General features: G+C 37.3%; 2 protein-coding genes across 2 annotated transcripts in view; both read left to right on the top strand.

The window, feature by feature from the left end:
* The window catches only part of RHAG (Rh associated glycoprotein), a 29,976-nt gene extending 27,486 nt beyond the window's left edge, over positions 1-2,490 (top strand). The window contains exon 10 of the mRNA XM_072642420.1: positions 1,529-2,490. Coding sequence (XP_072498521.1) covers positions 1,529-1,606 — 78 coding nt within the window. The 3' untranslated portion in view covers positions 1,607-2,490. The remainder of the gene's footprint in view (positions 1-1,528) is intronic.
* Positions 2,491-8,992: 6,502 nt separating this feature from the next.
* LOC140522803 (cytochrome P450 2K1-like) overlaps positions 8,993-24,066 on the top strand; it is a 31,061-nt gene continuing 15,987 nt past the window's right edge. Inside the window, 8 exon segments of the mRNA XM_072638054.1 lie at positions 8,993-9,097; positions 9,926-10,024; positions 12,941-13,103; positions 16,032-16,181; positions 17,248-17,414; positions 20,167-20,340; positions 21,725-21,866; positions 22,903-23,087. Coding sequence (XP_072494155.1) covers positions 8,993-9,097; positions 9,926-10,024; positions 12,941-13,103; positions 16,032-16,181; positions 17,248-17,414; positions 20,167-20,340; positions 21,725-21,866; positions 22,903-23,087 — 1,185 coding nt within the window.

The raw sequence follows: 24,066 nt of genomic DNA, 5'->3' as shown, positions 1-24,066 counted from the left end.
GAATAACCTAGTTCTTGCAAACTCCAGGAGCCAGTCTGGATGCCCCTCAACCATTAGCCTGAGTTCCCAGTTGAACTCTACTGTGGGTAATAGCTCAATCTGTGCTTGCTGTATTCTCAGCCTCCAATATCTGCCTCAGATATAGAATTTAAAATGTAAAGATAATTGCCACACAATATTTGAAAAATTCATCAAAATCTGCTCAATTGTCCCCATTTCCCCTTAAGATTTTTATTTCCTAAGATTCTGTGACCCAAAGGAATAAAAACCTTTATTGCATATTATGAGTAGTAGACCAAAAACAGAAATAAAGAGATAAAACATTAACATCCTCGAGCTCTCAGAGGCTCCCAAAGTTGGTGGTCCTATTAAGATCTTCATTGTAGCTAAGTGAATAGATGCTCCCTGAGGACATTTGCAGAAGTGAGTTATCAGTCCTCCAGACCATCCCACTGTCCCATATCCTCCATTTCAGAAAGAAAGAGAGTCTCGGAGAAGTTGTATTGAGTTAACCCTACTCCCACTCCCATAGAGACTGGTGCCATTTCTTGGTCATTCAGCAGGAAAACATCATCTGCTCTCCAGAGAGTGCTTCTAAGCTGGGTTGGTTTGGTTTGTTTTTTTTTTTTTTTTAATATTTTCATAAATGCATTTCAATATCATTGGTTTCCATTGTAAACCTATATACTTTGTTTTAGGCAGTTTAAAACATTCTTTTCAGAAGGGGTTCATATGCTTCTCCAGACTGACAACACAAAAAGTTAAGAACTCTACTCTATCTCCAACATCGCCATCATCTGGCCTGGAGGTCCAGTGCCTCATAAATTGCTGTTATAGGTTTTTTTGTTTGGTTGGTTGGTTCATTTCTGTCCAAGCTACATCTCAAGTCATTTTTTCCACGTGACTTCTCCAGAACTTTTACTGTAGAGCTTGTTATAAAGCAGTTCATTCTGTTTTTAAAATGTGTCGCTACAGGGCTGCAATTAAACTACATTTCCAACAATTCAATTTACTTTAATCCCCTGAGGCTACACAAGTCACAGATACTGCCTTCTCCCCACTTCCTTCCTGATGGGAAAATTACATGAGATTGCTAAGAAAGAGAACACCGGACCAAGCAGGTGTTAATTATTAATGGCAAGAGATCAGTCTCTTTCTTTGCTTCTCTTTTCCACTCTTCTCTCCCTTTCCTTTATCTTCTCTCCTATGTCCCAGCAGACGACAATGACAGGTAGTTCTGTGTCTGTTATCTAGGTTATAGGTCAGAATGGGTTTCTGGATGGTTAAAAAAAAAATAATAAGGTAATATACTTCACACACACACACACACACACACACACACACACACACACACACACACACACACCCTCTCAAGTCCTGCATTTATCCAGATCATTCCATTTATATAACCAATTCAAAAATTGTCTTTACCTTGACAAAATAGCTTAACAAAGAGCCCCAATTTTTAAAAAATATATTTTGTTTTCTAAAAAATACTTCAATCTGTTTTGTTTTCTTTTGTTTTCAGGAGGTTCCTGAAATGAAAGGACATAGCTATGACTTCCATGAAAATGATGACCACAGCCAGCTGCAGCCAGAGGCCTAAAAATTATTTCATATTCTGCCCTCATCTAATTTTCTCCCAGAATACTCTTTTTTTTTAAAAGCACTATCCAAATAACATCTCAGATTTTGAACACAGATAACAACAAACAGACTTTACGTTCCAAATTGCCAGCAGAGGAATTTCATTGGTGCTATAGATGTCCATTGAATTTTGATTTACTTATTTGCTGAGAGCATATCATTCACAAGTCTCATGGATCCCATGCATCCTCTCTAAGACTACCACTGGACATAAACAGTCCAGAATGAATCTTCCTATGCATGTCATTGTCAAAAGGAAGGATTCCCAAGGTTTTTTCAAGTATAAAGACAGTTTTTTCACATATTTTTATTTACCCCCAAATGATTTGTAGTACCTGTTGATTGAGAAAATACATAATGACAAAAAGGTACTATAAATTCAGCAGGGCTTTTGAATGAATTTGTATTTTATTGATCACAAAAACATTTATACACTTCTAAAAATAGAACTTATATTTGTGGGAAACACAATTTATTCAATCTCAGAATTCAGATTCTTTTAGATCATATATCTATAGTGCTCTGTGTAGGAGTGTTATTGATTAAACATTCTTTAGAATAGTAACTCATATAGGTATAAATACACAGTTGCTTTTATTAATGAATATTTTTGTCTACAAAAGAGATAATGTGGCTGGTTACTGTCAGATTTGCAGTTTCTTTAGGTCATATTTTCAAGCGAATTATTATACCTCTTTCCTTTTGTTAGAAAGATGGAAATATTTATTCTAAAATATGTTTTTGTATATTCACTATTTGCAATAAGTACTAAAATCCAAACTAATAGAAGCTAATTTTTATGGGGTTTTTTAAAATAAATTAAATGATGTAACAAAGTACAAAGTTTGTCTCTGGTTTTCATTTTGAAGCCTAGTAACTTCTTAGCATGTTTAGAATCATTTAACAAGTACTTACTAAGTACTTCCTATAAGGAAAGACATAGCATATATGTATAAATCTCTTTTATTTCCTTTTAATCCATTATGAAAAGAATATAAAGTTAAGATAGCTCCTTTTATTTTCTAGAGTGGAATTACTAGTATGGAAAATAATTTTATGTTATATGCGAATTGTCATAAAACTGTGCATTCTCTTTCATTCAGCATTCCATTACTGTATATTTTCCTTCAAGGAGCTGAGGACAGAAATTTTCTATATGTAACAAAATATTCATAGGAGTATTTCTTGTGGTAGAAAAAAATAAAAACAAAGTTGATGCCCATTGATTTTTGGAGAATGGCTATTGTCTTTGCCTATCTTCTGTTTTCAAGAAATACCAATGACGTTACATGCAAATGATGGTATATAAAATGGTAATAGAACTATTATTGTGCTATAAGAAAGTACAAATGTAAATAAGAGAATGTTTTCTTTTCTAAGAGACACTTAGAAAAGTTGTTGCTCAGTGACTGAAAGGATTGTGTTTCTCCCCTCTCCTCCCATTAAAAGCATACATAGTCACAAAAAACAAATTCCCACATTATCCATGTTTAAAAAATTTTTTAAACCCCAATCTGTACTCTTCATCCATCATCTCTCTCTGAAGGCAAGGAGCATGTGGCATCGTAAGCAGTCTGAATTATGGTTGGTCGTTGTGTTGGGTAGAGTTCCTAAGTCTTTTAGTTGTTTGTTTTTACACTATTGTCTTTATTATATAAATCGTTCTTATTCTGTTCACTTCACTTTGTATAACTTCATACAAGTCTTCCTATATTCCTCTAAAACCATTCCCTTCATCATTTCTCATAAGCCAATAATACTCATGACATTCATATACCATAACTTGGTCAGTCACTCCCCATTATTAAGTATCACTTCAGTTTCCAATTCTTTGTCACTATGAAAAGAGCTGATACAAATATTTTTGTACGAATAAGTCCTTTAAAGACTGCATTTGTAAAAGTAACTAGGGGGGAAGTAGAATGTTATCTGGTGTCCTCCTTCCCAGATCGTTGCTAAAACTGAAACTGAGACTTCTTCTTCTTCCTCTACCTTCCATCCTCCATTAAGACCCTTTCTCCTGAGAACTTTACCAGAATTTAATGTTTGCTCCAGTCTTTTGATGATTTTGGTTCTATCAGCATGATCATTTATACAGAAACCATAGGGTGCAACCAAGTTTCCTCTGCCTTTCAGAATAAGATTTTTGTGCAAGGTCACTCCAATTTCAAAGACTTTTCAATCTTAGTTAAACTCTAGAATTAAGATTGATGAAATGGATTGAGCATCTCATAACTTTAACTGGTTTAAATTAATCATTGATTGATCTACTGAATTACTCCACTTAAATATCTTTTATCTTACATCTTCTATCTAGGGATCAAGGAACAATATTTTTTTCTTAAGGGCAGACAGAGACTCTTGCTTTCCTAGTCAAAGCACCGAACACAATGTCTTGCAGAGGCATTTAATAAATGTTTAATTAAACTGTTCTTTTCATAAGATACACTGCTTGTATTCATCAGTTATGTGAAGTCAATAAGTACTTATTAACTACCCACAATTCACTATGCACTGGAGACATAAAGACAAAAATAAAATAATCTCTATCCTCAAGGAATTTACATTCTACTGAGAGGATGTCATTTTTATAAATAGGTAATTAAATATAAAGTTATTTCCTGGGGTACTCTCATCCACCCATTCCTCAAGGGGAAGTCTTCCCATGTTTGGGGTACACATTCTTCTAGTTCACTTGCTGGTTTGAGGCCTATACATTACCCTTAACCTGGTTTGGCCCATCTTCTGAGATGGTTTCACACAGTGCAACCACTGTACATGCTACTTCCTAGAGCCACAGGTGAAAGGGTAGGTATGAAAGATGGATGGGCAGCCCTGTGGCAAGCCATCACACCAGAGATGCTAGTCCTCTCTGAACACTCCATACACCCCATGTGAAAACTTACCCCAGTGGAATGGTCAGATGAGAACAATTTGTTCCAAGGGCCAGGAAGGCGGCTGAACCAAGCTCTATGGAGTGCTGAAAGTTTGGTCAGACATCAAAGACAAGGTCATCCACTGAATGCTGGGCCATAGCCAGTCATTCTATCTTTCGTCTTGTCACTGGACTTTAGTGACTCAGCAAGAAAAAATGAGGCTGACAACTTTGTGCAACTCTGCCTCACTTAAACCCACTGACTTGAAAGTCAATTATGTGATGTCATCATTGGTCCTCAGAAAAAATGAAGGAGAAATAAGTAACATTTCTTGAAGTAGGGAAGTATATTAACAAGTGGATCACAAAAGTTCTGCACCTGAGCTGAGCTTTGAAGGGCAATGAAGGGCAGCTAGATGGTGCATTTGGTAGAACATGGTATTTGGAGTCATGAAGACCTGAGTTTTAATCCTGCCTCAGATATTAACCAAGTGTATGACCTAACACTTAATCTCCTTCATATGTAAAATGGGGATAATAACAGCACCCACCTCATAGGGTTATTATGAAGATTAAGTGGTACAACAAATGTAAAAGTATTGGCAAACCTTACAGTGCTATATAAATTGTTACTACTGCTATTACTGCTGTCTACTATGACTATAACAATGACTACTACCACTACTGCTGCTGCTGCTACAACTACTACTGTTGTTATTGTTGTTGTTAGGAGAGGGGGATTTCAAGAACTAAAGAGGTCAGAAGAAAAAGCATTCTAGCCAAGGGAAGCCCCATAGGGGACAGCACAAAAGAAAGAGATGCAATGTTGTTTTGGAGTAACAGCAGATAGGCCACTTTAGCCTGAACGTAGAATGCATGGTAGAGAGGAATATGAAATCAGCCTGGAGAAAACAGGCTGAAAGCAGATTATGAACACTTTCAATGCCAAACAAAGGAATTAGACATTTATCCTAGAGATAAGGAGGCTGCTGAAGCTTCAGCAGGAGAGTGCTATTTCATCTGTATTTTAAAAATGTCAGCTGAAGGCTAAAAGAAAACCAAGAGTCTGAATCCCTCTTGCTGAGTTTCAGTAAGTCAACTAGAAGGTGTAGTCTCCAGAGAGATAAGGAGTGTACCCATGGAGGGGAAGGGAGATGCTAAATATACCAAGGTTGTTGCATTCTCGTAGAGGACCAATGACATCAGAAGGTCAATGTCTTGACTTGTAAAGAACTGAAGCAAAGAATACTGTGCAGAGAGAGTATTCCCTCCCAGAGAACAGAACCATTGAAACACATACAAAAACTTGTGGTAAAGGAGTGAAGAGGTTAAAAAAAAGGCAGGACAGTAAAAAAAGAAATTGCTAAAAAGAGTGAGTGTGAGAATCGAGAAAAAGTCACCCAAGAAGGAATAATCTCTTCAAATACAACATAAATTAAAGTTCAATTGCCAAGAGAGGAACTGGAGTACATGTAATAGTTGAGGTCAAGGACAAGAAGAGCTGTCATGGGAAAGGGAGTTGTCTTGTTTGACTTGGCTCAGGAGGGCAGCGCTAGGAGCCATGGGTGAAAGGGTCAGGGAGACAGATTCAGTTTCTACATCTGGGGGGAAAAAATGTCCTAACAACTATAACTATCTAAATAGTAAGGGATTGCTTCAGGAGGTTTTCCATATCTGAAGATCCTCAAATAGAAGATGGACAACCATAAATCAGGGATGCTGGAGCAGGGATTCTTGCTTGATTTGGGCTGGATGACCTTTAAAGGTGCTTTCAATTTTGAGATTTTCTGATCCTTTGATTATCCTTCATCCCAACATCCATCACCTTTGATTCAGAAGATGTAGACCTTAAGCATCATAAATTTGGTCCTGTTCATAATAAATCATGAGACTAGGTGTATAGTTTTCTTATTTCTATAAAATGATCGGTTAATATGTTTATTAAAGGACTATAGTGTATCTATTCAACACTTAAAAAAACTGGAAAAACTGAGAGGCAAGAAAACTTAGCCAGTCAGTTTTGTGGTATACTAAAGAAAAACAAATGGCTGACCTTCTGCAGGTCATGCAAGTCCATGGATATGGAACACTGTATAGAATATATACAGATATAGAATGTCATCTCTTTTATATATTGATTGTTTTGATTTTTTCTTTAAATTCTTGTTATAAGGTATGCCTCTCTGAGAATAAAGAGGAAGAAGGATATAGGGAAATTTTGGTGATGCAAAAGCATAATTAAAAAACATTTTTAAAAACTGACAAAGATTTTCTTTTTTAATCAGTTATGTTAACATTGTGTAACTACAAACACCAACCAGGAGGCAGCTAAGTGTCTCAGTGGATGAAGTGCTGGACTTGGAGTCAGGAAGAATCATAATCCAGAGTTTAAATCTGGCTTCAGACACTTGCTAGCTGTGTGACCCTGGGCAAGTCACTTCACTCTGTTTGCCTCAGCTCCTGATGTGTAAAATGAACTGGAGAAGGAAATAGCAAACTATTTCAGTATCTTTACACAGGAAACCCCAGATGGGGTCATAAAGGTAGGACATGCTAAAAGAACTCAGCAACAAATAGATCTAAGTGATAATACCATGCAAACAAGAAAATATTAAAATGGTCATTTCTCTCATCTTTTTTATTGGATTCATGCTCTCCCCCTCCCCCACCTTCACACGCACACACACACACACACACACACACACACACAGACACACACACACACACACACACACACACTGCTTAACATTGTCCCTGTCACTTCTTGTCTCAATCCAACTGAGAGAATCCCATCAAGCTGTATGTGGTGGGAAAGGGAATAAGCATTCATATAGTGCCTACCTGTGCTTTTTTTTTCTTTTTACAAATATTATCTCATTCGAGCTTAATATCAAGCCAGAGAAGTAGGTTCTATTATTATCCATTTTACAGCTGAAGAATCTAAAGTAAAGTGAGGATAAGTGATTTACTCAGATCCACATACCCTATAAGTGTCTGAGGCTTAATTCAAACTCAAGTCTTGCTGGTCCCAGGCCCAGTGCTCTAATTACTGCACTATGAACTACCTCAGGAGTTACTAAATTTCAGTAAACTTTTTTTACTGTGAAAAACCAGACAACCTGGACTTTATTTCTTGCTCTGACACAAAGCTTTGTGACCTTGGGCATGCCACAGTGGTCTTTGCTTTGAATATGGGCTGTTTCAGTGTGAACCGTGGGACCTTAGATGATCACTTCCCCTCTATGTTTTTTATTTCCTTATCTGCAAAATGATAAATTTGAGTTAGATTACTGATGAGGGTTGGAAAGGGGGTGTGAGACCTCCACAAAAACTGGGGTACCAGGGGCAGGTCATCTAGAGAAGAATTCACAAACTCAAACATTGTTGAAGTCAAGGTAAAGATTTATTACACTTTTCAGTGGGCAAGATTTCTTAGGGAACCTGCAACCTTAAAGGGGTACAGGGAAAATTTATACAGGATATTCTATAGCATCATTTGTGCCAAATATGCTCACTAGGTGTTTTGGGTGGGATTAGAGAGTGGTTAAGGAGTGGTCACTTCTTAAAGGAACAGTCATTTTTGGTATCTACTGCACAGGTATTTTACCCAAAATTCATCGGGAAATAGCCCAAGGAGGGGCTACCTGGAGGTGTGGTTTTAGGCCTGAAATGTCACTAAGTCAACCAACAGTCAGGGCTGATCAGGACAAACCAGGCTTCTCTGGTCAATGTCTTGTTAGACAAGATAAATGTAAGGGAGTATAGGTACGCCCAAGTCTAGGATACATAGGATTGGTCAGTGAGTAGTAAATATCGTTATGACCCAGTACACAGCCAGTGCAGTACACAGCTGGTTCAAACTAATGAACTCTCTATGTGCAGTTGGCTACTATAGCAGAAAGGGAGATGACGGTTGTTGCTAGGTCAGGCTGTGTCCTTGAAGGAGAAACTCCCCGAGATAGCATTTTGAGGCTGGGGAGAAATGTGATTCTTAAAGAGAAATGTGGGCCCAAGTACATGTAACCAAGCACCCTATCAATTACTTTTAAGGTAACTGCCAAATCAAAAATTCTATGAAACCTTTGCCAGTCAGAATTTCCCCAAAGCCATTTGTGTAGGAATGTAATCTGACGCTTGGGACCTGCGGTAGACCAATCCTAAGGTAGACCTTTTGATGACCCAAACATTTGGAGATGCAACATCCCCAACTATGAAGTTAGTGGGTCCCTTGAGTGACTTCTGAGTGTCTTGAAGATAACAGAGATATTCAGCCTGGCAGAGAACTCCCCATGAATTTTGCCAATAGTTTTGCCAATTGGCAATTTGCCAATAGCTTCACATTATGGTTATCAGTACAGTTTTAGTACTGAAAGGTCAACTATTTTTCATTCATTTCTGCACACTATGTTATTAATACAAATTATTTATACTTCAGGTACCTTTCTTTAATGTAAAGGAAGAGTTTGAGCCATGAAGTGGAAAATTGCACCCATGTTTTTAAGAACTCTGAAAAACAAAAGCCATAGATCAAAAACTCAGGCCTGGAAGAAACCTTCAAGGTCACCTAGTACAGGGGTAGGGAACCTGTGACCTTCAGGCTATATGTGGCTTTCTAAATTCTTAAATACAGCCTTTTGACAAATCCCAATTTTATTATTTTTAATCCTTTTATTTAAAGGATTCATTTTGTAAAATTCAGATTCTGTCCAAACTCACACCTAGGGATCTAGAAGGCCTGAAGGCTACAGGTTTCCCACTCCCGACCTAATCCAACTCCCACTTTTAACAACTGAAAAAACTGAAACCTAGAAAGGTTAAGTGACATGTCCAAGATCACACAAGTAGTAAATACAGAGCTAGAATCTGAACTGGGATCTTCCGCCTCTCTTGCCTCTTTCCACTGTACGTTAAATAGCAAATTCTGGTGTGTTCCCTGGCACAAAACATTTCCCTCTAGTGTATAGCCTAAATTATACACTAAAGATTAAACATGTTCATTCCTCTCTCTGAAATTTTTATTTTAAAGGCTAATCCTTCTTATGAATGTCATAGAACTCTATATCTATGTGCGAAAATAGGTAAGTTGGGGATTAAGAAAGCGAGACAGAAACAGAGACCAATCCAAGAGGCAAATGTTTACCATGATCACTAAAACTCTCTTGCTTCCTTACCTGTTCCCTTTATATAAGAGAGACTGACAAGGAACAGCTAGCAGTGCCCAGTGCTCCTTCTTGCTTCCAGGCAACACCAGTATCTGCCAACTCTGTTCCACTGCCATCTTGCCATATTCATTGTTGTTGCAGCTTCTGATAGAAAATGAGTGAATTTTATTTGCTTTCCTTACTTTCAGAGCTGAGTCTGATTTTTATTATTATTTTAAATATTAAACTCACTCTGATTAAGAGTTTCAAGAGACATTCTCTTCCAGGACCAAGGCCTTTGCCAGTCATTGGAAACCTGCACATAATCAATCTGAAGAGGCCCTATGAAACCATGCTAAAGGTATAAATGAGTAATTTGCACATGGACAGTTTCTTTTCAAAATTATGTAATTAAGTAACATGGAATAGCAGAGATTTAACTAAATGAAACTGTGCCTCAGATACATTCAAAGTGTTACTTATACGTTGCTGGTTGCTTGTCATTGGTTATTAGTTGATGACTGGTAGTAGTTGAGGGTGGTGGTTATTATTCACAGCATAGAGGGGAGGAGGGGGTAAGAGCAAAAAGTATAATAGAAATAGTCCCACCTAGGAAGGGCCATCTTCCACCCATCTTCCAGAAAACCCACACAGGGCAATTCTACCACATGCCTCTGGAGGAAAATAAGTCAAATGAACAATGAGGGGACTCTAACTGTAAAAATGTCCTCCTGCAGAGGAAGCCCACACCCCATGTTGGTACCTTGGGGCTAAATCCTATTTGCCCCATGCTAGTTACTTCTCTATGTAGTAGCATCTACTAACTACTAGTTTACAGATATATAAATAGACAAGTAAATGAAAACTAACTATAAAGATCAGCTATCAAGTGATGCTGTTCATTGATTTAAAACTTTTCTGGATAACAAATGTGAGTAGGTTTATTTCCATCATGATAAGTGGTATTGCCACTCTGGGACATTTTGTAGTTGTTTCTGTGGCTTCTTCTTTAATAACTCTATTATGACATTAGGTAAATTGCATTGCCTTTCTAGGCCTCAGTACAATGAGGGAATTAGGTTGAAAGTCTCTGAGGTCTACACCAGATCTAAGATTCTTAGTCTGTGCTTTCTTGATTCATGCAACACATGTTCAATACCACCCTCCTTTAAATTTAAAGAATATTCATCAAATTAGAATTTCAGTTTGTGTTCAGCAGAGCTGAATGCTGGAGTCAAGTTTCATCAAATAATATGCTAGAATGTAAAGTTCTTGAGGGACTTTACACTGACAACTGACCCCCAAGTTATCTAAAATTTGGATTATACTTAGCACCATGCACACAACTGACATTTCTATAACACTCCAAAATTTGCAAAGAGTTTAATTACCTACTTCATCCCCATTGAGCCTCACTACAACCTTTAGAGGCAAATAATATAGGTATTACTATTCCCATTTTATGGAGGAAAGAACTGAAGCTCCTAGAGGTTAAGGGACTAGCCCAGGGTCAAAGTCAGGGACTGAATTCAAACCTAGATCTACTTGACTCGAGGCTCTATTTTCATTATGCCACACTACCTCTAAGTGGTGCTTAATAAATACCTAATATGATGTTTGCTTCATAGAGAGAAAATATTGTTTGAAATTAAAGACAATTATTTGATAGTAGAGCAAGATCTTCCAACAACTGTTCACTTCTTCACTGTAATCTTTTGCTTTTCTATGAAGCCATGATAATTACTCCCCATTCCATCTTTAAGGTCTGTCAAGCACTTCATTATCTCTCTTAATTCTGGAGCTTTTTAACAATATTTTATTTTTCTCCAATTACAGGTCAAAACAATTCTTAATATTTTTTAAAGTTTTGAGCTCCAAATTCTATCCTTCCCCTCCTCTCTCCTCTTCCCCTTCCAAAAGAAAGAAGGAAGGAAGGAAGGAAGGAAGGAAGGAAGGAAGGAAGGAAGGAAGGAAGGAAGGAAGGAAGGAAGGAAGGAAGGAACGAAGGAAGGAAGGAACGAAGGAAGGAAGGAACGAAGGAAGGAAAAAGAAAAATTCAACTCTGGGTCTTTCATTATTCTATTTTCCACTTTAAATGTCCTTTCTACTAGTTTCTTCTAAAACTAGATCAAAGGTAACTTGTCTGAACTTTGAGCTTTGCCTCTAATATTCACCTGCCTCTGTCCCACTTCCATGATATTCCCATTGTGACTACTCATCAAATAGAACCCTCTCAAAGTTTCATCCCCTCTCTTTATTGCTAATCTATAATTTATTTTAACTTCATTTCCACTGCACTATCATTTTAATCTAATGGTGATCTCTCTCCTCAAATTATTGTGTCCCTTCTACCCTTCTCCATTGTAATTCCAATAGTATTGTTGTCCAGTCTCTCCCCACCTTGTTATTTAGAGGAGAAAAGGTACATTCATTCATAAAAAGTCTTTACTTAGACCTCTGTACAAAGTCCTTCCTCTAATTCTCTTCCTTAAAAGAAATGAAGAATTACAGAGAACGAGATGAGAATACTCTCATTTAATTCACTTCTGCTACTGACATGAGCTGTCGGTAGAATGATACCTCAGGAATTTTCATGATATAGTTTAATTAAGAAAGATGGGTGCACATGAAACTGCAAATATATTATGAGATGAACTTTCTGAACACTCATATACTATTACATTATATAGCATATCATATATGATCTATATTGCAAAACAATCGCCTCTTTATTATGTAATGTTATAATATTATAACCTATAATAAAATATTATGTTATAGTATTCTAACATATGGAATAATGTATCAGTTATGTATCCTATAAAATGATGCATTATGTTATATAATGTATATGTCATATTATAATACATTGTACATATATAAGTGTATACACATACATATGTACATTGTTTATATATACAAATTTATATTATATATATACTATATATAATTATATATATTATTCATTGACCAATTCATTTCATTGGAAAATTAAGGTCTGATAAAAAAGGTGGGGGACTTCTCAACTCTACGTATGTTGGGGAGATGTAACTTGCCATTGCCCTCCTAAAGATTAAATAGAGAACTAGAGCCACTATTTTTTGGAAATCTGATCATATAATCTTAGACTTGGAGGGAATTCAAGGAATTATTTACACCAATTCAGGATTTGGCACAGCCAGGACTAGAACCCAAATCTCCCATCTCCCATGCCAGGTTTCTTTGTACTTCATTGTACATTCTGAACTGCTTTCTCTTTTTTTTTTCTGTGTTAAAGCTCTCCCAAAAATATGGCTCCATCTTCAGCTTGAGGATGGGTCCCAAGAAGGTGGTGGTGCTGACCGGCTATAAGACAGTGAAAGATGCCTTAGTAAACCACTCTGAGGAGTTTGGAGAGAGGGCCCATATGCCTATTTTTGAAAAACTTTATGAAGAAAAAGGTAACCAGACTTTATTGGAAATGTCTCCTAGGATATTAACTTGTCTGCTTCCTTGTAGGCTCAGTGTGTTCTTCTGTCTTTTCGAATCTTTGTGGTTTGATTTTTCCCTTCAGCAATGTACAGGACAAACATTACTTTGGCATCACCTATTCTCTCAATAAATAGAAGAGTTATTTAGCAGGATCCTTACAGTAAAACTAAAAGGATTATTAATTACTAACATGGAGTCAGCCCCAAAGATGCAGAAGAAGAAAAAATCCTGGATTTGGAGTCAAAGGATTTGAGTTTGAATATAAGCTCTGCCTCTTACTCCCTGTGTGACCTTGGACAAGTCACTTAATGTCTGTGTTTATTAGTTTCCTTTTCTGAAAAATGAGAGAGCTGAACTGAGTTCAGAAGATGATAGATGTTGAGAGGGAAGGAGCCCTACAGACCATCAAGTTGAAACTCCTCGTATTATAAATGAGGAAACAAAGGCACAGAGGATTAAGTAACTTGCCCAGACACATATACTTAATGTCTAAGGCAGGATTTGAACCCAGGTCACCCTGGTCCAGTGCTCTATTTACTACACCTAGCTGCATGTATATTACTTTGAAACTTCTTCTAAATTCTTCAGACAAGTTACATATTTAAATATACACATATACACACACATACACACACACACGCACATATACACACAATATATACCGTTTTTGTCCTGGACTTGTGATTTTTTTCTGAGCAGTCACAAGAGAATTTAATAAAATTTATTACTGAATAATCAACCAATTAATTTTCTATTTGTGATTAATTGATTAAATAGCTTACTTTTGTTGTTATTGATCCACTTTTTTTAGTCATGTCTAGCTCTTCATGAACCCATTTGGGATATTCTTGGCCAGGATAGTGAAGTGGCATTCCATTTCCATCTCCAGCTCATTTTACAGATGGAAACCAAGGAAAACAGGTTAAGTAACTTTCTCAGGGTCATAGCTACTAAATGTATGATGCCAGATTTGAATTTAGGAAGAAAAGTCTTCCTCACTCCAGGCCCAGCACTGGATCCACCAAGCTGCCGCTTCAAATATAATTTACTATCAAGGAGTAATTAAGATATAAATTCTATCTAGGAATGATCAGCAATGTATATCATGTGCTTCATCATTTCAAACATGAGGTAAACTGACTAATTCTTGGTCACCTTTAGAACTGTAGATTTAGAGGAGAAAAGAACCTTATAGTTCTTCAAGTGCAGGCCCTTAATTTCACAGAAGTAATTGAGGCCCATAGAGGTTAAGTGATTTGCCATGGATCACATAACTTGCAAGTATCTGAGGAAGGCTTAAAATTCAAATCTCCTGATTATCATTGTATTGTTTAAGCAACTAAAACATATTACCTCTCAAGGATGTCAATAAGTCTGCTCCCTATAGGAGAAGGTGATTTATCTCTTCTGGGACAGCCTATCTGTCAGAAAAGACACAGGACACTGAGTCAGCAACATTGTTATTCCTTATATCTGAAATGGATGGACAAGCTTTGGAAGATGCTTCTTGAGAAGCCAACAACTAAGCAGAAAAGCAAAACTCAAAGCTATTGAGGCCAGTAATTTATTTGCAGCCTCCACAGATAGTTAAGTAGTTTTTCAAATGGAAAAACTAGTATTCTGCACGAAACCCACATCAAGGAATTGAAGGGAAAACTGTAGGTCACTTAAACATGAACAAAATGAACAAGAAATGCAACAACACCTTTGGTCTGAAAGCATGAAACCATTTGGGAGAATTGGTTTGCTCACACTCATGCCAGAAAATGATTTTGCCAGTCCATCAACAAACCATCCGATGGGGCTAAGACTCAAATGCGGTGAGGCTCTTACAAAGATCTTGTCATTAATTTGCAGTCAGAAGGCTTTTCAGTGTGAGCTATATGTCAGCTACTTTATCTTCTTTAAACATAAAGTTCTTTAAAGAACGTGAGGAGGAGCATAACATTTTGTACTATCTAAGTTCTGGTGCCTTAGGACAAGCTATGGTGTAGGGTCATTATGGGCAGGCACTTCTCAGAAGCATCCTGATACATACAGAGTAACAGACTGTCTAATCAGGAAGAGCTGAGTTTGTATCCCACCTCAGATACTGTTGTGACCCTGAGCAAGTCTCACTAAACTCTCAACCTCAGTTTATTTATCTGTGATACATCATGGCAGAGTGGGTAAAGATTTATCCTTGGACCCATGGAGAGCTGGTTCAAGTCCTGCTTCTCACATCTGTGATGTTTGTCAACTCTTTTAACCTCTCAGTATTCTAGGCAGCTTTCTAAATCATAAGTTTCAGAGGTGTCACATTGGTAGAGAAAATTTGTTCATCTTAACTTTCCCAGTAAAAATAAAAGTACAGGTGGTACAGTGGATAGAGCACCAGTGCAGGAGTCAGGAGGATCTGAGTTCAAATCTCACCTCAGATACTTGACACTCAGTAGCTGTGTGACCTTGGGCAAGTCACTTAACCCCAATTGCTCATTCTAAGCCATCTCCAGTCATCCTGATGAATATCTGGTCACTGGATTCAGATGACTCTGAAGGAGAAGTAAGGCAGGTGACCTGCACAGCCCTGGCTCACTGAAAGTCAAGTGCAAGTCATGTCATCATTTCTCTGATGGAATGGTCTCCTTCAGGAACAAAGGATGAACACACACAAAATCACAGGTGCAGCCCCTAACATTATTGGCCTCAAAGAATTATGAGGTGCAAATGAGATAATGTGTATTTCAAAGTTTAATGCACTATATAAATGTTGGTTATTATTTTCCAGTATGCCCCCCCAAACCTACTATGTGCTAAGCACACAGTTGATAAATACTTGAATTTAATCCAACAAACTGGTAAGTAAAAATTTTAAAAAGTAAAAAATAAATTAAAAAAAAGATTTTCCCTACCTTTAGGAATCATCTTTTCTCATGGTGAAAACTGGAAAATCATTAGGAGATTCACCTTGACAGCTCTGAAGAACTTTGGCATGGGCAAGAGGGTCATAGAGAAGAGGATTGTGGAAGAATGTCAACATCTAATTCAAGTCTTTGGGTCCCACCAAGGTGAGTTGTCTAGTTAATCAAAGAATTTAGAGTTTTCGAGCAGAATAAATTGACAGGAATAGGCATGCATGGAATATGGTCCCAATGTGCCCAATACATACCCTGGCGTAACATTCCCAATGGATCACCCCTGTCCTCTGTCCTATAAGGGGAGGACCAATGGGAATACCCCCCCAGGGTGTGCCAATATACCCATCCATGTTCTGTGCACACTTATGATGTCCAGTATTATATCTTTTCTCCTGATAAATAATATGTCATTATTTCACTATTCTCATTTGACACAATGAAAGCATGGATGATCTTTTTAAAACCTCATCTTACTCATGGTATAATAAAATTCTTGACCTGTTACTTACTAGTTGCATGATCTTGGATAAGTCATTTCACTCTCTAAGCCTCATCCGCCTCATTTGCAAAATAGAGAAACTGAAAGAGATGATTGTCCCAAGGCCTACATCTTAGTAAGCTTTTTATTTCCCCCAAGCAATGCTGTGCAAAGAGGCTAGATGACCCAAAGGACTGAGTGCTGGACCTTGAATAAGGAAGACCTAAATTCAAACTCTACCTCACATACATCTAAGCTGTTTGACCAGGGGCAAGTTGTTTAATTAACTTCTCTGTCTGCCTCATTCTCCTTACCTCTAAAATGGGGATAATATAGCACCTGCTTCCCTGAATTGTTGAGATCAAATGAAGCAATGTGTGTAAAGAGCTTTGCAAGCCTCTAGACACTATATAAATGCCAGCTAATGTTATTATCTGAATGTGCTAGGTCCTTGATAAATCTTTTTGTCTTGAATTGCATTACATAATACGTGGCATATATTAGGAAATTAATAAACGCTTGTTGGTTGATTGATTGCATTATATTGTATCAACCCTCCAAGAAAATTCTCCCTATCCTTTAAGATTTAGTTCAGAGTCTTATCACTAATTCCTCTTTTGCCTAAATACTATAATACTGATGTGCTATAGAATCTATAAACACATTTTGGCACTCGGTTTTATGAAAAAGAAATGTGTATGTAATTCTGTACAGCCTAACTAACAAATTACTTTCCAGGAAAGCCATTTGAGATGAATACAATAATGAATGCTCCTGTGGCCAACATCATTGTGTCGATATTGTTTGGGAAGCGGTTTGACTACCGTGATCCTCAATTCCTGAGACTTTTACATTTGATTGGTGAAAATGTGAGACTTGCAGGGTGTCCTGGCATTAAGGGAACTGTCTCTATTTCTTATCTAATGTCATTCACCATGAGGTACACTTAAGTAATCAAAAGAATGAAAGTATACACTTCTTAAGGATCTCAGATATAAGGATCGATAGGACCTCAGAGATCATCCAGCTTAATCCTTTCATTTTACAGATGAGGAACCTGAGGCCCAGAGAAAGCCTCAGGTTACAGAGCAAGTGGCAAAGCTAGAATTTTAACTCTAACTCCACTAACTCCAAATCCAAATCTTTCTTTGCACCAAGTGATCCATCCTTTGCAAAGACGCTTATATCTGACTCAGCCCAAGATTTAACGTGAATGGGCACCTGGTAAACCTTAAAGAATTACATTAACTCCCTATCTGGCCTCAGTCATCCCAGTAGCCTGTTATGACTCATCTTTTCCTAATCTATGAAAGGGAACATCTTAGTTCAGAAACTGATTTGTTGGAATAAATGTGTTGGAAAAAAATGGAATGATTTGAAAAAGATGATTTTTAGTAAACATGAGGTATTCAATAGAAGGTCAAGAGCTAAAGTGTTCTCAGAAAGGGTGTTCCACTATCATACTTGCTGATATCTCAGATTGCAATAGGTAACAGGCAAACTGCGTCCTGTATTATAGAAGGATGAAGGAACAGATCTTGTTAACAGTTCATAATTTGAAAACCACACTACTGATACTATTAAATACCCCTTTCCTTGGGAAATATCAGCTCCATTAACTGTAAACGCAAGTTGCTGAGGACAATGAGATCTACAACGACAGTGTGTAACCATAAGGGCAATCCTGTAGATCTGATGTACTTGTGACCTTTTTCTTCTTTGATGATTTTTGTATGTACTGAGGTCTGCTCCGAATATTCTGCTTTTCATTTTATGAATGTCCTCGCTTCAGTGCCCACCTCTGGCATTTAAAAGCTGTGTAACTTTGCTAAGTCTCTCAACCCTTCCAAGCCTCAGTTTTCCCATCTGAAAAATGGAAAAAGAGTGTTTTAACTATCAAACTCATAGAGGTATTGTGAAAAAAATGCAATTTACTAAACTGTAACTCACTAGATAAACGTTCATCATTACCATTATACCTAAATAGATATAAGTATCATATGCATTATTATCATTATATTTAAATATGGCAATGAAATCAACACCAGGAGTGGAGTTTCACAGTATTTATATGCTAGCATAGGTACCAAAGGGCAACTGTGTGTGTTTGTCCTTCGTTGCCAAAGAAGACCATGCCATCAGAGAAATAATGACATGACTTGCACTTGACTTTGTTTTGAGTGAGGGAGGGCTGTGCAGGTCACCAGCCTCACTTCTCCTCCAGAGCCATCTGAATCTAATGACCAGATATTCATCAGGATGACTGCAGATGACCCAGGATGAGGCAAGTGGGGTTAAGTGACTTGCCCAAGGTCACACAGCAGTGAGTGTCAAGTGTCTGAGGTGAGATTCAAACTCAGGTTAACTAGGTAGCACAGTGGATAGAGTACTGGGCCTGGAATCAGGAAGATTCATCTTCCTGAGTTCAAATCCAGCCTTAGACACTAACTGTATGACCCTGGGCATGTCACTTAACCCTGTTTGCCTGCGTTCCTCATTTATAAAATGAACTGGAGAAGGAAATGGCAAATTGCTCCAGTGTCTTTGCCAAGAAAACCCCAAATGGAGTCATAAAGAGTCAGACATGACCGAAATGGCTGAACAGTAGTGACACAGGTACAAAAAAAAAACAAGAAGGGTAGAAGATTCAGACATAAGTTAGACTAGATGGCCTCTGAGGTTCTTTACAGTTCTAAGAGTCAATCATTTCATCATTGTAAGTTATAGGAAGACAGATTCTCAATATAGTTAGGAAGAACATCTCACAAATAAGAGCTGCCTAATAACACAGGCCTACCATATAGGTAATAAATTCTCTGTCACTGGAAGTGTTTCAGAAGAGACTGGATTATTGTCATTTCTTCTTACACAATATCCCTCAGTTCTGTCCCTGTCTCTCCTCTCCACTCACATGGCCTAGTTCAGGCCCTTTTTACCTCTGGCCCAGACTATTTCATGTCCTAAATGGTCCTCCTGCCTAAAATCCATCCCTTCTCTAATCAGCTGACAAAGTTATATTCCTAAAAATCAGCTCCAATGATGTAACTTTCCTAATCAAATCATTTCAGTGATTAGCTATTACCCATAAATTAAATTTAAAAACAAATTTAATTTAAAACTTAACAAATTGTCTCTGGTCTTCCCAGAATTATTACTAGATACACCTTACTCTCCTTTGTGAACTCTTCAGCCTGGTCAAACTGGCCCTCCTGCTTTTTCTCCCACATCACATTTAGGTCTGAGCCTTTTCATTGTTCCCCATGCCTTGAATATTCATTCTCCCTTTGCCTCCTTGAATCTCTGGTTTTCTTTAAAGCTTAGCTTAAATTCCATCTCTTAGATGAAGCCTTTTCAGACCCTCTCATCTCAGCTGCTCATGTGACATCCTATAAATTACTTTACATTTATTTTACATGCGTATACGTGTTATTTCTACTACAGAATATGAGCCCCTTGGGGAGTTTGCCTTTTTCACACCCAGAAAGAAGTACAGTTAGTTGTTAAACAGTCAATGAAAAAAAGCTTGCTGATGGATCAGTCAATTGATTGGTTACTCTTTGGGGATTTAGCAGAGGAGATTCATGCTAAAGGTGGGTGAAATCTATTACAAATCCAAGGTTCTGTGCATATTTGATTTTCCTGTTTTTATTCCTTTAGGTTTTGAATATGTTCCCAGCCTTGGGTTTCTTTCTACAAGATCAAAAAACATTACTCAACAACAGAGATGAATTCTTGTCTTTTATAAGAATGACGTTCTTAAGGCACCTTCAAAAACTGGATAAAAATGACCAAAGAAGTTTCATCGATGCGTTTCTTACCAGACAACAGGAGGTACTAGAGTTATGCTTTGGGGTTTGACAATCAAAAGTATTGTCCTAAAGGTCTCTCAGATACAAAAGGCCCAAACAGCCAGACTGACAATGTTTATATTTCACACTATTAATTCACATGGGTCTTTTTTCTCTCTCACCACGATTTACTTATTGATTTGTGTTCAAAGATGAAATGAAATAACATATTCACCTATCAATTAGGGAGAAGGTTGGACTAGGTAATATAGAATATTTTTTAAAAATAATCTTGACAATTAAAGACGCTACAAGTTAGTTTCAACCTTCTTTTCCAGGCTTATTTCCCACTGTTACAATCACCTATACCTCTATTTCATATCCTATCTCTTTATCTTCGTATAAATGGGCCCCTATGCCTGGAATGCAGTCCCTTCCCAACCCCTTGCATTCCTGGTTCTTAGAATTTCTAGTTTCCTTCAAAGGATGGCTCAGGAGCTACCTCTTCTAAGAGTCCTTTATTGATTCTCCCCCATACCCCAGTTATTACCGCTCTGTCTCATTAAAGTTATTTTGGACTTAATCTCTATTTACTTGTGTTTAGGTTATTTCTTCTCTCCCACCCACCCACCCCCCCCCCCCCCCCCCCCCCGGGTAGAATGTAAACTCCTTAAGGCAGGTACCATTTCCTTTACCTATCTATCTATCCATTCATTTGTTTACATCCTTGTTTGTTTTGTGTGTGTGTGTCCCTATGACCTTACAAAGTTCCTTGAACAAAGAAAATGCTTAAATAAATGTTATTTGAACATAATCAGGCAGTGTGATAAGAGAGTCTCATCTAAGCAGGATGTCCTGAGTTCAAATCCTGCTTCCATTTTTCTAGCTGTGTGACTCTGCTCAAATCACTTAACCTCTCTGAGTCTCAGTTTTCTTATCTGGAAAAGAGGATAGGAGATTGGACTTAATGACTTCTGAGGTCCCTTCCATTTCTAAGTCTAGGATTCTATGAATTACTGAATTGAATTCTCCCTACATTTCTTTCTAGCTCTGAGATTCTAATACATATGTAACTGCTTTGAGAACTTCCAATGCTTAGCTATATAATATTATTATTAGATTCTTTTTACTCTGTTAAAATTGAAATATTGAAGATATCTGTCATTTGTTACCACTTTCTTTTGAGAGTTAAAGATTTTCGTTCCTGAAAAAAAAAATCTTCAAGTAATAGTTATTTTTTATATTCTTTTCAGAAACTTTCCACTGAATTCTTATTATCCAGAGTTCTACAAAAGAAGCCAGAATGAATTAAAAGTTTAGTTTGAAATCTGTGTAAATGAGCTTAACTGTGATCATTCTATCTGGGACTAGACTTTGGGTTTTTGCTGTTGCTGTTTTATCTCTCATTACCCATTTTACTGATTCAGGAGAAAGACAAACCTGATGGCTATTTGAGCAATGATAACTTGGTGACCCTTGGTAGTAACCTGTTTGCTGCTGGAACAGAGACTACCTCCTCTACCCTATGTTGGGGGATTCTACTCATGATAAAGTATCCTGAGATCCAGAGTAAGGACCTGTACTGTCTTTTTAAAATTAAATTTATGTTTATTTCTTTTGCCTTTTTATCCCCTAGATTTATCGGCTCTTCTTTCCTCTTATCGCTTCTCCCCTTTTTTCTTGGTTTTGTTTTGTTTTTTAATATATGTAAAATATATCAATATTTTGTTTTAATATAATATATTGACATAATATTTTAATATACAGCTTTGGTCATTGTTAAAGATGGGGCTTATTGTTGGATTAAACTTCTTCCAACAGAGTTGTGCCTATATCTAAACTTTGTGAAGTCTATTCACTAATTTTTGAGGCTTTTTACTGATTAGTTTTTATAATCTTGAATATTTTATAAGAAACATAAGCCTTATTTGTTTTTTTTTCATAGTTCACATACATTAGAATAAGGGATAGGGGCTGGATTTGTAATTTCATTTATATGGGGAACTGTCAGGTAAAGGAATTCCCTCTACCAATTTCCCTCTACCTTTTCTTCCTAGAACGCATAGAGGTTGTAACTTACGTAGGGTCACATCGCCACTAACCATCAGAGGGCAGACTTGAACAAAATCTTTTTGAACACTGGTATAAAAGTCTATCTACTATGCCACTGCTTCTCATCTTCTGATCCACTATATCATAATCACTTTTTTTCTAGACTGCTCAGATTATGATAAAGTAAATCTTGAATGTTAAACCTTGGGTTAACAATGGCTTGATGAACTTGCATAAATTTCTTAAGAGTGATAGAGGAAAATATTAAAGAGCAAAGCTTTGGGTGTTGTGTATAGTCTCTTTTATCCCTTGGATGGTAGCAGTATGGAAAACTAACAAACAAACACCCAGCATTGGATGAAGGGGGTCCTCAGTTCGAGGGCATTTTTGGTGTCTTCATCAAACATAAAAAAGACCATCTCAATAGTTATTTTTGTATATATATACATATATGTATATGTATGTATATAGACATACATGTATATATATACATATGCATATACACATACATTCTAATTTCTCTGTTTTCCCATTCCACATTTCACCCTATAAGAAAAGGTCCACGATGAGATCACCAAAGTTGTAGGATCAGCCCAGCCTTGAATTGAGCACCGAACTCAAATACCATATATAGATGCCATCATCCATGAAATTCAGAGATTTTCTAGTATCCTGCCAATGAGTATATCCCAGGAAATGACCGCAGACGTCACCTTTAAAAACTATTACATTCCAAAGGCAGGAGAGTCAGAGTATAAAATGCATATATGGAGAGGATGAAGGTACTTCAGCAGATAAAAAAATTAGAGAATTGGTACCATCATTATGATGTAATCATTACAGGAAAAACAATACCTATAAAGGGCATTAGCTCATTTAAGGGGCATGTTCTAAGATCCTAAATATATATAATTATAGATCTATACTTGGAGGGATCCTCAGAGTCCATCTAGTTCACACTCCTCACTGTTGGGGTCCCCTAGACCATTACAGGGATCCCTAAACCCGACCCAAGGCTCTTGTCCAGCAAGAGGCCTTGATCTAGTGAGTAACGAATGAGGCGGGAGACAAGGTGGTGAAGACTCCGTTTATTCCAGCTAGCTCACATGCATATATATTGTTAATTATGTGAACATTCCTAAGCCTATACATTGAACCTATCACCTAACACCTTTCCTTATATGGGCGTCTTCTCCACTGGACATCTGGAGCTGGACAAAGAACTGCCACGTTGCAAACAAAGACGAGACCCTTCCTCCTGAAATCCATCTAGTTCCACCCCTACTGACAAGCCCCTAGGTTATCTAGGCAGGCTCTCAGTGTGGCGTCCTGCAATGGACAGGGGTTGGCTCTAACTCGTCCCGTTACATCTCACTTTGGAGATGAGGTAACTGAGGGTAAAAGAGATTGAGTGACACATACAAGGTTACACAAGTAGTAAGTATCAACATTTGGTTGTTGACTAGGGTCTTTTTCTTTTAGCTATTTTGAGTTCTCTGTGGTCATTTTCTCCCTCTTTCCTCAATTTTATTTTATTTTTAAAAATTTTTATTCATTATTTTTGGGAGTTATTATCATACCAGTCATATTCCCTAATATGCCTCCTAAATGAAGAATTCTTTATAACAAAGAAAACCAGTAGGCAAAACAATAACCACATTCAACATTCATAGCTTCCCACCTCTTTGAAATTTCCGAAAACTATTAAAAGATACAA

Source organism: Notamacropus eugenii, chromosome 2, assembly GCF_028372415.1.
Source record: "Notamacropus eugenii isolate mMacEug1 chromosome 2, mMacEug1.pri_v2, whole genome shotgun sequence".
In the NCBI taxonomy this organism is placed as follows: Eukaryota; Metazoa; Chordata; class Mammalia; order Diprotodontia; family Macropodidae; genus Notamacropus; species Notamacropus eugenii.
This window is presented reverse-complemented; position numbering and strand designations above follow the sequence as displayed.